This window comes from Acomys russatus, chromosome 12, assembly GCF_903995435.1.
Source record: "Acomys russatus chromosome 12, mAcoRus1.1, whole genome shotgun sequence".
NCBI classification, from domain to species: domain Eukaryota; kingdom Metazoa; phylum Chordata; class Mammalia; order Rodentia; family Muridae; genus Acomys; species Acomys russatus.
The window spans coordinates 14,046,283-14,063,265 of NC_067148.1; the positions used below are offsets into that span (position 1 = coordinate 14,046,283).

Consider the following 16,983-nt stretch of genomic DNA (forward strand, 5'->3'; position numbering starts at 1 on the left):
TATCTGGGAAATGTCAGTGTGTCTTTCTGCTGTGTCTGTCTCCAGAACTCACTGTGGACCATGCAGCCTTCCGGTTCCCACCTGCACCAGCAGCACCCAAGTCATCTGATTGAGGGTGTCTTGTTCTTATGGGCTGGCAGCCTGGTTCAGAGTGCCAGAGAAAGAATGCCACCAGGATACCAATTCATGACCTAAGAAGTTAGTGACACATTCTTTGTCTATTTATCTTTGTCATATCTACAAAAAAAATGAGAGAGATTTTTCTTTAATCTGGGGAGTTTGCCTTTCAGAGTCTGAAATTCAATTACATTTTTCTTGTTGGAATACTTGATGATGGTGCTTATTCTGTGGAGTGAGTGCAGCCCCCTGAGCTGCGCCAGCCTCAAAATCACACTGTAAGAGCCCGGCGTGGGGCGCACGCCTTCAATCCCGGCACTCGGGAGGTAGAGCAGGCAGGTCTCCGAGTTCGACACCAGCCTGGTCTACAAAGTGAGTCCAGGACAGCCAAGGCTACACAGAGAAGAAACCCTGTCTTGAAAAACTAAAAAAAATCTCTACTTGGTCTGTTATAGGGAGAGATGACAGTAAAATGATTCGTGTGTGTGTGTGTGTTGGGGTGTGTGTTGGTGTGTGTGTGTGTCTTGGTGTGTGTGTGTCTTGGTGTGTGTGTGTGTTGGTATGCCTAACATGGTAAAGACATGAATAATCTTTCTCCCTTTAAAAAATTTTTTTATTTTTATTTTTAGATGGATGAAAGTTCTGCCTACAAGAACAGAGGGCATTGAGTTCCCTAGAACTGGAGTTATGAACAGTTCAGAGCAACCTTATAGTTACTGAGAACTGAACCTGGACCCTATAAAAGATCAACTGTAGCTTTTAACCTGAGTCCTCTCTTCAGCCCCCACAGTAGGTGAGTCAGAATCTTACTCTGTTGACCAGGCCAGCCTCAAACAGACACCCTCCTGCCTCCACTGGGATAAAAGGTGTGTGCCACCACACCTGGCCTCTTTTTTAGAGGGTATTGCTTTGAAACTGAAAAAAAAGTAGCCACTTTTTTAGGTGCTTATTTGAGGTTCAGTCTCAAGAAGAGATGGGAAAGGCACAGGGCAATCGTTGTACACTGAGGGGAGGCGGAATGGAATAGAGCACCATGGGTCTTACCAAGGCTGTGGGAACTGTGTGCTGGCTCCTGAGCACATCAGCCTTGGGGCCAGTGAAGAACAGAACAGTGAGATAGATCTCTCACCTATGCATTTCAACCTTTAAGGTCATGGGATAGAGTAGAAATGGACCACACTGGTATACCTAGCTAATGGGGAGTTTTAAGTGTACAATATAAGGGCTGGAGAGATGGCTCAGCAGCTAAGAACACTGTCTGCTCTTCCAAAGGTCCTCAGTTCAATTCCCAGCAACCACATGGTGGCTCACAACCATTATAATGTGATCTGATGCCCTCTTCTGGTCTGCAGGGGTACAAACAGGCAGAGCACTGTATACATAATTAATAAATCTCTTTTTTTAAAAAGTGTACAATATAAAATTAAACACTTAAAATCTTAACTGTTTTTGAAGACCTTATTTAGCTATTTTACCTTATGTATCTATAGAATCATATCTATCTGTTAGACCTAGGATATATATTCTTGTGATAAAATTAGTGTTTGACATCACCATGATTTGCATCAATATACAAAATTCTATACCAATGAATTAAAAATAACCTTATTTGTGAGTAATCATTGAGGCCTTGAGTAGATTCAATAATCTACCTTTTTTTGTTCTCCCTCTATATTTCTGTATCCCCCCTTTCTTTTCAGCTCCTATCTCCTTATCTACGAAAGAAAGATAAAGGAAAAGAGAGACGTCCTTGAGTCCAACCTCCCTTCCTCTCTGTATAAGACCAATAATAACTTAGAACCAACTCCTGATGAAAGTAAGCATCTGTAGATCAAGAGAGCAAACCCCAACCCCCCTTAGAGGAAATAGGACATTGTTCTCTTAAGATTTCTTCAAGCTGATTTAGGGCAAATAATACTTTTGAAGGTCCCTGCCCCCAAAATTGGGGAAAATGGTTAAGCAAGCCAGGGATAGCATTGTGGTCCAGTTTCTAAATGCTGAGAAAGTCCAGGCTTAATAGGGAGTCCTGTATGGAACAGTCTGAAATGTTGGACCAATTTGGATCAATTGCTTTCTACAACACTGTCCTGGAAGCTGTCCAATTCTGATGGGTTGACAGCAACTGAGGCGCCTGGGCCTGGAACCTGGAGGATGCAGGATGTCATAAGGGTGCAGCATGCTGAGAGGAATTAATCCTGTCAAGTCTGATCCAGCATCAGTGTCCAATTCTTTTGTTCTGAAAATATAATTTCTCACAAGTGTTACATAGTTCAAAAGCCTCAGAGACCTACAGAATATGGCATTTAAAGATGTTTTTATTATTCTAAAGAAGATGATCAGCATCAAAGAACCTCTTTATGGAGTTGGTTTCAAATAAGGCAAACAAGCCACTAAATAAAATGTCCTTGTTTCTGCTACAGACAGAATTCTGCCTAAAAATGGGCAAGCTTAGATGCAGGCAGAGTGGACAGTCCAACTCTGCCAAGACAGGGTAAGCAAGACCTCTATAGTTCCTGCCTTGCAAATATGTCTGTCAGATATGTTGGGCTAGAAGGCCGAAGATGATGCTCCAACGTTATAGAGAGTGTTGGATGACTGTTCAGACAGCAAACTGTCGAAGTCATTTTTTTCACTTTGGAAGCTGCTAACCTGCACTTCTGGTTCACTCAGGTATTTAAGTTTTATTTCTTCTCTCGTCTCTGATGGGGCTGAAGACCAGATCGTTTAGTCTTACAATTAAGCTTAGTTGATTAGGGGTTAAGATGTTTTTAGATCAAGATAGATGTTCTAAGTTAATAGAGATAGATATTGATTTTTTTATTCAGAAATTTAGACCTGACAAGATCGGAAAGATGCTTTCTTCAAGTCTGACAAATAAAAATAGCCAAATCACTATGAATGTAACATTTATGTAACTCCTGATTGATTGTCTCATGGTTCTTCCTGCTGTATGTAATTTGTTTCATTCGTGTATAATTTAAAAATCTTAAGTGTTAATATCAAGCAGACCTTTTAGTTTGATTTTGTATTTACTCTGGCTAGGAGCTTGTTATTTTACACCAGCGAGTGCAGAAGTGTGGTGTTGACTAAATGCCAAAGGCGTGGGTGGTACCATACCCATGGTGCATGCAGAGTCCATGGATTCCGTGCGTGCTCCCTCAGGAAAAGGATGGCCATGAGTTTTCACTGTGCTTTGTGGCGTTTTAAATGGTTCATAGGAGATGGAAAAGTTACAACCCATTTTACCAAGCATTTTCTCCTTAGTCTTTGCATAGCACTGTGCTATTTTGTTTTTGTTGTTTTGATTTTTGAAACAAGGTTTCTCTGTGCAGCTTTGGCTGTCCTGGACTCTAGACCAGGCTCACAGAGATCCACCTGCCTCTGCCTCCCTGAGTGCTAGGATTAAAGGCAAGCACCACCATGTTCAGCAAAAACTTTTTTTTCTTCTATATTTTGATTAATTTTTAAAAAGATTTATTATGTATTCAGTACTTTTGCCTGCATGTACACCTGCAAGCCAGAAGAGGGCACCAGATCTCATTACAGATGGTTGTGAGCCACCTTGTGGTTGCAGGACTTCAGAAGAGCAGACAGTGTTCTTAACCTCTGAACCATCTCTCCAGCCCTATTTTAATCATTTTTTACTTTCTGTTCTTTTACTTGTTTTGATTTTCATTGTTGTGCTTTGTGGAGTTTTGTGCTCCTTCCTTTATTGTTTTTGTCTTCAACAAATGAAGCTAAACATCGTGACTAACATTCACAGATTATTTCTAGATTGAGATTTTGATAATTGATTCTCTTCTCATGCTTTAGAGTACTCTCTTCTGGGTTTGTCTCACAAGTAAATTGTACTTTTTATTTTCATTTTAAGGGTTCGTGTCTGACACCGGGCAGGGGGCTTGAGGCGTAAGGCTACATGTTGTGTCTACCTCTTGCTCTTCATCTGATACTTATTTTTTTATTTTTTGGATTTTTTCGAGACAGGGTTTCTCTGTGTAGCCTTGGCTGTCCTGGACTCACTTTGTAGACCAGGCTGGCCTTGAACTCACAGTGATCTGCCTGCCTGTGCCTCCCGAGTGCTGGGATTAAAGGCGTGTGACACCACACCTTTATTTTATTTCAAATTGTGTGTCTGCATGTGTGAGGGCAGATGCCCTCGGATTACAGAAGAAGGTGTCCGATCTCCCCGTAGCTGGAATTATAGGCAGTTACAAGCCAATTGATGTGGCCTCTGGGAGCCAAATGCAGAGAGAACTTAGATTTTTCTGGAAGAACAGCCAGTTAAACCTAACACTGGCCCATCTCTCTAGCCCCCATTTTTGAGAGGGTGTCTCATTGAACCTAGAGCTCTTTGCCTGGACTGGGTAGCCAGGGAGCCCCCAGGGGCTGGCGGTACAGACAGGGCCTTATGTTTGCAAAGCTAGTCCTTGCGGTGCCATCGGCCTCTGTTGCATTCTTTGACTGTGGTCCAGAAGTTTAAAAAAAAAAAATAAAAGAACGGTTGTGTTTGGAGTGAGCACTTTAGAAAGTACATTGCTTTATACCACCTGTAACCTTTATTTTTAAAAAAGCCCAGGAGAGAGCACAATCAAACTAACTCTATCCTAATGCTGTAAACCCTGTAAGACAGGGAAAGTGAAATAAATACCAGAGCAATAGGTAATGTGAAGTCAACAAATACCGAGATTGGGGATATATTTTCTTTCAGTGTACAAATACTGAAATTATTTTTTTGAAATACAGTTTGTTTCTAATGATAGTAAAGCTGTATTGTACAATTAAAAATCTCAGAAAATACAAATTACACCAATCTGATCTTATAACCTAGCATTTGTGTGCCTCTTGAGGAGAAAGCAAATGTGGCTTCTGCTGGGGTCTTTATCTGGAATAAAATAAAGTAGAATATGGGTATTTCCCCATTTCAATATAAAAGATGGCCATTTTGGCAAGGATGCTGTCATCTTCCCTTGTCGGGATAGTGTATGCCCCTCCCCCAAGCAGCTGTCTTTCTGGATAGTGTGTGCTCCCCCCCAACAGCTGTCTTTCTGGATAGTTGTTGCCCCCCCCCCCCCCCAGCTATCTTTCTGGATAGTGCATGCCCCACCCCCCAGCAGCTGTCTTTCTGGATAGTGTATGGCCCCCCCCCCCAAGCAGCTGTCTTTCTGGATAGTGTGTGCTCCTCCCCCAGCAGCTGTCTTTCTGGATAGTGTGTGCTCCTCCCCTAGCAGCTGTCTTTCTGGATAGTGTATGCCCCCCCCCTCCAGCAGCTGTCTATCTTCTAGAGAAGGCTTGCTGCTTTGCCTTTTCTTGCTCTCTTACCAGTGTTGGTTCAGAACAGCAGAGTGTTGACTGAGCCTCAAATTACTTAACTCTGAGAAAATAATATAAATAACTTTAAATAAGCTATTAAATGGAATTGTTTGACTTGAAGTTACAACTAGACGTGGTAAGGCAGTTATTGTGGCTTCCTGGTTAAATAGGAATTTAAACCATACACTGTTATTGAAAGGTAACCAAAAGCTGAGTAGTAATAATTGCACTTATATTGATTTGTGGTGGCTTTGATCTGGGAAAACTGAAGGTATTGGCCCTTCGTTTTTGCAGTTGAGAATTCAGCCTTTGCCTGGAGTGAGCATGATTTTCTACTCACTGAGCCTTCTGTTTATACCAGATAGCAGGCTACTTCCTGTGCCTTTGAGGAAGACAGGCAGGCAACTGAACTCACATTGGGAAAGATACTCTCATGAAGAAAAATAGCACAGACTCAACATGTAAGTTTTCATTCCTTAAAGTTGGTGGCAGTGGTTGCTGTGGGCATTGGACTTAGACTGTGTTTCATAATCTTTTTGCGGGGGGAGGGGCAGTTTGGTTTTTTTGAGACAGGGTTTCTCTGTCTAACCTTGGCTGTCCTAGACTCACTTTGTAGACGAGGTTGACCTCAAACTCACAGCGACCCGCCTGCTTCTGCCGAGTGCTGGAATTAAAGGCATGCTCCACCACGCAGGCCCGGCCTGTGTTTCATAATCTTAATCCTGGTGATTAATCTTGGCAGGACACTGACAGTATTGTATTCTGGCAATCTTAACTGAATAAAAAGAAAAGTGCTTTTGAAGGGAAAATAGTTCATTAAGATTAAATATAGTAACATGGCAAAAAGATATTCAGGACCAAGTTTGTGACCCTTGGTCAAGTCTTTGCAGTCTTTGCTGGCTTCCTGAAGAACCCAGGTTGCCAGGACAGGCTGCTGAGCCCACGGAGTGGATGGTCTTGCCCCACTCAGGTTTACTCCTTCAGAAAAGGTCGATACATACCTTGATTTGGACATCATATGTAATTCCACCTGCTTGTGACTAACTAGATGCCCATAAAAAAAACCACAGTCAACAACTTCATTAAAATGTCCCTTGTCGAGCTGCAGTGGTGATAGAACACATGGGAAACTACCCCAAATTAAAGGGTGGACAGGAAAGGACAGGAAACTGAGCAAGTGGCACATCCATGAGCTGTGATTTTGCCAGTTGCCCAACTGCCAGTTAGTTAGCCTTCCCTCCCAAACCTAGACTGTCAACTGTCTGCCAGTAGTTTCTGCTTAGTTATCCAATGGTGCCTTGGGAGTTAGACCAAAAAGAACATGAGACATTTCATATTTTCTGTAGAATTTTCCGTGTTAGAAATCCTAGTAGGTGATAAGAATGCAAGCATATATAAAGACGAGGTGTTCAGAACTGTCTTGCTTGTTCGCATGGAAGTTTCTGGAGGGTTCAGGACAATTGCTGCCCAGGTAGACAGTAGCAGTGTGCTCCCCTCACTGTGGATCGAAGGAGAGGAGTGTGTATGAAGCAGGGCTCTGGATTCTTACTTCTCTCTCTCTACTCCATAGAGGATGGATTTCATATCCTGCTGTTTCCCCATGAAAACTTAATAATGGAACTAGGTGTAGCTATGATTGTGCATCAACGAAAGGTAACAAGTGGGCGTCCTGAGTTCTCTAGTCCTCTTCTACACTATAATCAGGAAGAAAGCGGTCTAGTTCTACTGCTGTTTCCCCTCAACAGAAAACACCTGCTGCCATAAAAACAAAAGGAAAAAAACAAACAAAACCCCAAACTATAGCTGCTGTATAGCCCATTCTTTATCCCTTACAGCAAAATAAATGGTAAAGCACCTTCCCAAGAAATACGTCATGCTCCTGTGATTCAGACATAAGTTTGGTTTCTCAGTATTACAGACTCGGGAGTTTCTCTAAAAGTTTCCACATATGATCAACAGCTTGCAGAGCCAGCATAGTAAAATACAACAGCCTGCTCAGACGACGCCCCAACCCTCTGACGAGAATCGGCTGGCAAACGTTATGTCCTGAGCACATGCTTCTGTGTGTGGTTGCATAGGGAACTCCTTTCCAGAAAGGCAGACATTGCACAGTTGATGCCTCAAGACCCCTGAACCTGTGACATCAGTCAGGCGTTCAGAAGCTCGTCGTCAGAGTGTCCGATGGCATCTGGGTTTGAGAGTGGATCCAAGTCTGCAAATAGATTGAACCAGGCTGACATGTCTTGGTTACCATTGTTGGGGGCTATTTAAAAAAAAAAAAAAAGACATTAAAGAGTTTCACCTTTTGGAAATAATATTTTTGTACTACTTTTATGATTTTCAAGGAGATACTTTTTAATAAAAATGCAATTGGCTGACAATGATTCATTATATCCCCTTAAGAGTAATTTTTAAAAGCCAATGCAATTCCTCCTAAGAAAACTTAAAACTCTCCTTAAAAATCTCATTATTATAAAACTATTACTTTGAGCTGGGCATGGTGGCACATGCTGCCTTTAATCCCAGCACTCAGGAGGCAGAGGCAGGTGGATTGTGGTGAGTTCGAGGCCAAAGATAGCCAAAAATAAATAAAGTTATTACTTCAAAAATATTATCCCTAAAGGAGAAAAATCCCTCCTAATCCTCTCATTGTACACATTTGACAGTTGTTTCTTTAATTTTTGTCTTTTTTGGTTTTTTGAGACAGGGTCTCTCTGTGCAGCCATGGCTGTCCTGGACTCACTTTGTAGACCAGGCTGGCCTCGAACTCACAACGATCTGCCTGCCTCTGCCTCCTGAATGCTGGAATTAAAAGCGTGTGCCACCACGCCCGGCTTAATTTTTGTCTTTTTAGGCAAGGTCTTGCTGTGTATCTCAGGTTGGCTTCAGATTTGTGATCCTGCCCCACGCTTCTAAGTTTTGGATTGCCAGGTACACAGCATGAGGCCCAATGCTTGTCAACATGTTTGCTAACAAGGGCTGGGCAGATGGCTCGCTCGCTCGGTAGGTAAGTGCAGGCTTGATCCCAGGGCACACATGGCGGAAGGAGAGAAACACATTCTCTCCCTCTCTAAAGGTAAGATGACCAAATGTTGAAACATTTTGATAGCATTGTCTGTACTATCACTCTGATCACAAATCCTTAGAAAGGGGATTGTTATAGAGTGTGTGTGTGTGTGTCTGTCTGTCTGTCTGCCTGCATGTCTGTGAATCACACGTATGCCTGGGACCTATGGAGGCCAGAAGAAGGCGTTAGCTCCCCCGGAACTAGAGTTACATGGATAGTTGTGAACTACTATGTGGGTGCAGTGAATTGAACGCGTGTGTCCTGGACAAGCAGGCAGTGCTCTTAACCACTGAGCCACCTCTCTAGTCCCTCAGCCTACCTTATTAATGTTTCAATCTCTCATTTCCCTCCTAGGATGAAAATTTTTGCATGTCAGTAGCCTGCAATTTTTACTGTAACATTGTCAAGGATACATGTTTATACTGAGGGTTAGGACCAACATGACACACGGTCATAACAGTGGGTCACTTCTTAAGGCTACACCATGACCAAAAGCAAGGTAAGGAGGAAAGGGTTTATTTGGCTTACTGGTCCACGTTGTAGTCCATCACTGAAGGAAGTCAGGACAGGAACCTAAACAATGCAGGTGCTGATGCAGAGGCCATGGAGGGGTGCTGCTTGCCAGCTTGTTTCCCATGGCTTGCTCAGCCTGCTTTCTCATAGCACCCAGGACCACCAGCCCAGGGACGGCTCCACTCACGATGCTAGGCCCCTCTATCTTCAACCACTAATCACTTCAATTAAAGCAAAAACATTTTTTTGTAATAGTAAGACATTTAATTTTTCTATAAGCAGTAAGGCTGTCATTCTGCCATATCCTTGTGAGCACGAGGATTTTCTTCTCATCTTCGCCACAGCGTTGCATTCTGAGGTTTTTAGTCTTTTGTCGGGATTGGGTTGTGTTCCTCTAACACGGTCTTGCTTCAAAGCTTAAGTTGGCCTTCAACTAACCATGCAGCAGTCCAGGCTGGCCTGGCTCATCCTCCAATCTCTGAATGCTGGAGACTGGGTGTTAGGTCCCTACCTGCTGTAGGGCGTGGCTGGAATACCCTGCCCTCTACCCTGAACTCTCCAGTCCCGCAGTGGGACTTCCCCTCCCCCAGAGGCTCTTCACTATACAACCCAGACACTTTGCCTTCTCTCTCTCTCTTCTCTCTCTCCTCCTCTCGTCCCTCTCCTTCCTTCCCCCTCCCCTGCTGCTCCCAATAAACCTGCATTTATATAATATAATTTCGTCTTGCCATTAGCTCATTCTGTTATAACTTATCACTGGGAATTAGCAGCATCTCGACGGGAGCCTCGGGTACTCCCCTCTGTTAGTGTAAGCAGCTTCACAAGCCTGGCTCCAGGTCACTTAGCAACCTCTGACATCATCACTTGTTGCCTCCACCAGGGGCCCAGGATAAAAGGGACAAACTTGCCATCTGTAACTCTCTTACTTTGCCTCTCTTACTCTCCCTGTCCCCCTGGGGAACCCCCTTCCTTCTCTCCCCATGCTTCTACAATACATCTTACACCATGTATGTTGTGTGGCTCATATTTAACATTGGTGAGCTGGGGGAAAGGGCTCTTCCAGTATTGCCTGTGCACTCTAGAATCCCTTCTACCTGACACACTGCCCTAAACACTTTGCCTTTCGTTCCACCAACTGATTGGTAGATTTTTCCCTTCCTGGTTAGCACACAAAGCAATGGCCAGCTGTTCTCACTGGCCTCTGATGGGACACGTTCCCTGGGTGAGACTTCCTTCTCCTGCCAGCACAGTTTTCTTCCCTTTTCTCACAAACCAAAAACCCTGGAACCAGGTGAAATGCTGCTCAGGCGTCTGCCCTGGCACTGGCAGACAGTGTGACTACACATTTGACCAGCTTGTGCCAACCTGTTTCTAGGCCCCAAACCCTCTGGGATGCATCTCTCTCTTCACCCACCCACGGGAACGCAGACCCCAACTCAGATCCTCGAGATTTTTGGAGAATTGTCTCATCACACTGCCAAAGTGATTGGGGAATATAAAAAGTATTCCTTTGGTGGCGCAGGCCTTTAATCCCAGCACTCAGGAGGCAGAGGCAGGTGGATCGCTGTGAGTTCGAGGCCAGCCTGGTCTACAAAGCGAGTGCTTCTGATATAAAAGGATAAGTTTCATTTTAAACTGGTAATAGATTTTTATATAAATTCAAAATTATACTTTTACAACATGCTGTATATATGACTCAATCCTGGTTCTAAATGCTTTTAAAATTGTCAAGGTTATGAAGGTCTATTCAGACAATCTAATTTAAAATACCTATGGCTTCACCAACTAGTGCTTGGATGAATGCTATTTGCCTGTCGCCAGCTGCTCTGGATTCACCTGCAAGCTTCCTGGCCAATGGGTTTAACATAATAAATTCAAATATAATTTAAAACCATTCTACAATGTTCTACTATATTGCCAGCCCTGGAAACTGATATATTAATTCTAGAGACACTCATTTGTTTATAATATTACAACTTGGTTATCATGCCCTGTACCTTCCCAAAACCTTAAAAATCACTGCCTTAAAAATGTTTAGCCTTGTTTTCTGAATATGGTAATGTTATTAATCTATTAATGTACCTTTTGACTTTATATGCTATGAACTTTTTATAAACTAAATCATATAGGAAACTTCTGCTCTTTTTATGGACTGTGTTTATGGTTTTTGTTTTGTTCTTTGAGGCAGGGTTTTTCTGTGTCGCCTTGGCTGTTCTCACAGAGATCTACCTTCCTCTGCCTCCCTAGTGCTGGGATTAAAGGCATGCACCACCACACTCAGCCGTGTTTATGATTTTAAAGGCTTCAATTGAACAGTGATGAAACCTAAAGTCCTATCTTATAAATGATCAATTCCTTTAACATGTTCAAAAATATATTTAATCATGCTAAGAACCAATGTGACATATTTTCAAGTTCAAACACAGAATAAGATCATAACATTCTGTTTTATGTTTGCAAGATGTAGTTTAGAGCACTAGAGACAGACTAGGATTGCTTAACTCAAATGTGTAAGGGATAGGTTATTACGTACTTTAAGTTCTGATTTTCTGTCTAAATGTATAAATGCTGCTCCCCGATTGTCCCCCTGTTATGTCAATAAAGCAGCTTACAGCCAATCTATGAGCAGGAGAGAGAATAGGGCTGGACTTCCTGCCAGCCAGGAAGAGGGGGAGGAGTTAAAAGAGGAAGCGTGAGCCTCAGGAGAGAGGAAGGAAGTTCAGGAGGAAGGAGCTGAGGCCTAGGAAAGCTGCAAAGTGCAAGTATACTATTGGGATGTTTGCTGGGGGTAAGAGAACATAGAGGGTTAAAACAGACTTAACCTACTCAAGATGGCGTTGGGAAGCTTATTTTTAAACAAATATAAAAGAGTCTCAAGTGTTTGTATGATAGCTGGGCTACGAAATAAGCTAAGAGAACTGTGCAATGGTGGCACACGCCTGTAATCCCAGCACTCAGGGAGGCAGAGGCAGGTGGATCTCTGTGATTTTGAGGCCAGCCTGGTGTACAAAGTGAGTCCAGGACAGCCAAGGCTACACAGGGAAACCCTGTCTCAGGAGAGAGGGGCGGGAGGGAGAGACATAGAGACTAAGAGAAATAAACACGCTTATAAATAACTTCAACACAAATATACTAACTCTCCAACTTGTCAGAGATCTGCTGAATATGGTATTTAACATATGTGCATTTATTATGAAGAACGGAGATTTCCAAATTCTACCAGTAGTTCCCCCAAGGTCTCAGAAGATTTGGAAATGATGGATGACTTCAATTCTGGATTGTGGTATCCTAACCATTAGGCAAGGCTGCCTCCAACGTCTCACCCTCTGCTGGGGCCCAGCCTGAACTGTGGACAAACTGTGGACACCTGGAGAGTTATTGTCTCATGTTGCTGAAAACGAAGTGAGGTCATTTTCTCTATGTTCTCTTTCCACAGAAAAAAATACAGATGATCTGCACCTGATGACCAGACTGCCTGCCCATGCTGCCACAGGAGCCTGGGACAACTGTCGAGGTACTGTCATCTCTGTCATTTTAATTGATACATAAATTCATTTAGTTTACAATTTATCCTTCTCAGGTCTCTGATCACATTGACCGTTAAGCTAATGGTAGCTTGATAGCTAGGAAAACAGGCTTCAGACACCTTCTCAGTACTCTTCATATGCAGGTGACCAGGCCTTGAGGTTCACTCCTAGAGCTAACTGTTGTCAGATCTAAGTACACTCTACCTTGTTCTCATACTCAAAGCACTGTTTTATTCACAAAGATAACCCAGGGTTCAAATGAATCTTTCACTGACTTTTTACAAAGATCAACTATAGCTCTAAATAGAACAGTATCAGCTCTAAATGCTGGAGAATTTTTAACTGAATCTTTAGCTTTTGAAAATGCTAATGCTAGCCAGGTGTGGTGGCCCACGCCTTTAATCCCAGCACTCTGGAGGCAGAGGCAAGTGGATCACTGTGAGTTCGAGGCCAGCCTGGTCTACAAAGTGAGTCTAGGACAGCCAAGGCTACACAGAGAAGCCTTGTCTTGAAAAACTAAAAAAATGACATCAGAAGATGGAAGGATCTCCCTTGTTCATTGTTCGGGAGAATTAACATAGTAAAAATGGCCATCTTACCAAAAGCAATTTACAGATCCAAAGCAACTCCCTATCAAAATACCTACACAATTTTTTTAAAGACATTGAAAGATCAATTCTCAACTTCATATGGAAAAACAAAAAACCCAGAATAGCTAAAATAATCCTATACAGGAGGAATTTCCATACCCAATCTCAAGCTGTATTATAGAGCAATAGTAATTAAAACAGCATGGTACTGGCACAACAGTAGGCTGGTTGATCAATGGAATCGAATTGAAGACCCAGAAATTGATATACACACATAGTTACTTGATTTTTGACAAAGAAGCCAAATCTAGTCAATGGAAAAAGGATAGCATCTTCAACAAACGTGGAGGACAGTCATTGAAGACCCCCAAGCTCATAGTAAGATCTACTCCTTTCTGGCTATAAACTACCTTTTCTAGTAAGACCACTGGTAAGATCAGATAAAGGCCAGCTGCTCGCGAGGCCACCCTGTTCGCTTGACTAACCAGACCCTTTACAACTTCTCTCTTTCTGGAACTTTCCCCCCTTCTGTGGTTAGAGCAGCTGGAAAAGTAGATAACTGCTGGAGCATTTTACAGTTGGGTATCCATAGTGACCTCACTTACACAAATACTCTTGCCCCAGGCTTGATCCAAATCCTGTCTTGCCTTCTGTTTCTCGTGTCTCCTGTCCTTTTCACTCCCGCACCCCCTCCTAGTGTCTCTGTTTGAAAACTCCGCAGGCCGGGACAAACAAATGATGCTGGTCTAACTGGAGGTCTACATGTAGAAAAATGCAATTAGACTCACATTTGTCACCATGCACAAAACTCAAGTCCAAGTGGATTAAAGACCTCAACATAAAACCAGAGACACTAAATCAGTTAGAAGAAAAAGTGGGGAAGAGCCTAGAACACACATGTAAAGAACTCAAGAAATTAAACACCACCAAACCAAATAACCCAATTGAGAAATGGGGCTCAGAACTAAACAGAGAATTCTACACAGAGGAATATCGAATGGCTGAGAAACACTTAACGAAATGCTCAACATCTTTAGTCATCAGTGAAATGCAAATCAGAACGACTGAGATTCCATCTTACACCTATCAGAATGGGTAGTGACACCACATGCTGACGAGGATGTGGAGAAAGAGGAACACTCCATTGCTGGTGGGAATGCAAACTTGTACAACCACTTTGGAAATATATCTGGCGCTTTCTCAGAAAACTGGGAATAGGGCTTCCTCAAGACCCAGCTATTCCACTCCTTGGAATATACCCAGAAAATGTCCACCATACAACAAGGACATATGCTCAACTATGTTCATAGCAGCCTTATTCATTATAGTCAGAACATGGAAACAGCCTAAATGTACCTCAGTTGAAGAATGGATAAAGAAACTGTGGTGCATTTACACTATGGAATCCTACTCAGCTATTAAAAACAAGGAAATCACAAAATTTGTGGACAAATGGATGGAACTAGAAATGATCGTAATGAGTGACTTAACCCAGAAGCAGAAACTCACATGGTATATTCTCACTTATAATTGTGCACTAGCCCAAAAAACATGTCCCATGAAAGTCTTCACTTACCAGGAGATTGGGATAGATGTGAGGACATCTAGGTAAGAGAAATATAGGAGATGGGGAAATAGAAGGACCCAGAGGGTCCTAGAAGCCTACAAGAAGAACATTGTGACGGGTAGATCGGGGCCCAGTGGGGTCTGCTCAAACTATTGCACTAACCAAGGACAATACAAGTAGTAAACATTGAACCCCTACTCTGATCTACCCAGTGGACAGGACATTCTTTGCAGTTATGTGGAGAGCAGAGGCTGACTCTGACATGAACTCTGGTGCCCCTATATTTGACCACCTCCCCTTGGTGGGGAGGCCTGATGGCATTCAAAGAAAGAATAAGCAGGCTACCAAGATGAGACTTGATAGTGGGGGAGGAGGTCCCCCTCGGTCATAGACCTAGGGGAGGGGACTAGGGTGAACATGGGAGGGAGGGAGGAATGGGAGGATACAAGTGATGGGATAACAGTTGAGTTGTAATCCGAATAAATTAATAAAATTTAAAAAAGAAAAGCAAAAAAAAAAAAAAAAAAAAAAAGCTAATGCTGAGCACATGCCTTTAATCCTAGCATCTAGGAGGCAGAGGCCGGTGGATATCTGAGTTTGTGGCCAACTTGGTCTACAAAGTGAGCCCAGGACAGCCAAGGCTACACAGAGAAACCCTGTCTTCTGCCCATATATATTTACATATTCAAAAAGAAAAAAGAAAAAGATAATGCTGAATGCAAAAAGGCTATTAGATCTTTAAGGGCCAGATCCACACCTCTTTATGAATGGGTTAAAACTACTTCAAATATTGAATTTAATGCCCACAAATCAGCTGTGGTTGGACAGACAATTATAGAAGATAAAAAAACAAACAACAAAGTCAAAATGCCCATTTCTCTGTCAGTGAAAGATCAGATCAATCTCTAAATGACTATGGACAGACAGTTCCTGAGGATGAATTTTTCTCTAGTAATAATTCTGGGGGAAAGGTAGAAGATGTGAAAGGAATGAACATAGGGCTCATGAATGTAGGTCATCCAAAGATATTAAAGGAAATACTATAATGTTGGAAAACTGAGTAAGGGGCCTCCCTCGTGGCCTAACAAAAAACAACATGAGCCATGCATTTCCTGTCGGCCAACAAACTGTTCTGGAGAGCAACTAGAAAAATTAAAGCCTGATAAGACAAACAGCTGCTCAAAACTTACACAAGCCACTTAATAGAAATAGAGCAGCTCCTATGGATAAAACAAAAGATTCTAAAGATAACAACAACAACAACAAAAAAAACCCAATAATATCAGCAACAGAAAACACAGCGGATATCTTGGCAAATACTATAAATTATAGGAGACCAAACTTAAAATTACAGTTGGATGGAATTGAGCTCGAAGGCTTAGTGGACAGAGGACCAGATGTAACAATAATCTCACATGATTCCTGGAATCCAGTTTGGCCACTTCAAAAAGTGCCTACACAGCCCCTAGGAACTGGGGCATTGGCTCAGCTAAGACAAAGTCTAAAATGGATGCAGAAGGTCAAATAAGGAAAGTAATGCAGTGTGTGTCTAGTATAGCAAACAATCTATGGGGAGAGATCTATTGCAACAGTGGGAAACACGGGTTAGCGTTCCTCTGACTTCAGAGAGGCTGTAAAGGATATGTTCCTAATAAAGGCATTAGTAAAAAACGTTATCAAAGACAGTTGCAGACTGTCCAGTCTGTCCATAAGCAGGGCACAGCAGAGGCTGGCTTTTCAACTTTATACGGGGGAGCTACTGCTGGTAGAACACCAACTGCCCTAGCAGTACCGTGATTAACTGGCAACCCAGCCCTTGGAATTCTATATTTGTCATTAAAAAGAAATCTGGAGTGCCAGACGTGGTGGCGCACGCCTTTAATCCCAGCACTCTGGGAGGCAGAGGCAGGTGGATCTTTGTGAGTTTGAAACCAGCCTGGTCTATAAAGTGAGTCTAGGACAGCCAAGGCTACACAGAGAAACCCTGTCTCAAATAACAACAACAACAAACAAAGAAGAAGAAAAGAAAAGAAAAAGAAATCTGGAAAATGGAAGATGGTAACTGATCTGAGAGCAATCAATAAAGTGATTCAGCTTACAGGTTCCTTACAACCTATATCCCTTCAACTTCTTTATTACCCTAAGTCATAATCTATTATATTAACTGATTTAAAGGATTGCTTTCTCACCATCTCTTTGTGTGAGTAAGATAGAGAAAAATTTGCTTTCACAATGCCTACTTATAAATCTCAACCTATTAAAAGGTACCATTGGAGGGTCTTGCCCCAAGGA

At 42.5% G+C, this 16,983-nt stretch overlaps 1 protein-coding gene across 1 annotated transcript in view; it reads right to left on the minus strand.

The window, feature by feature from the left end:
• Nucleotides 1-7,092: 7,092 nt before the first annotated feature.
• Ica1l (islet cell autoantigen 1 like) overlaps nucleotides 7,093-16,983 on the minus strand; it is a 78,941-nt gene continuing 69,050 nt past the window's right edge. Inside the window, 1 exon segment of the mRNA XM_051153876.1 lies at nucleotides 7,093-7,690. Within this exon segment, the coding sequence (XP_051009833.1) occupies nucleotides 7,575-7,690 (116 nt within the window). The 3' untranslated portion in view covers nucleotides 7,093-7,574.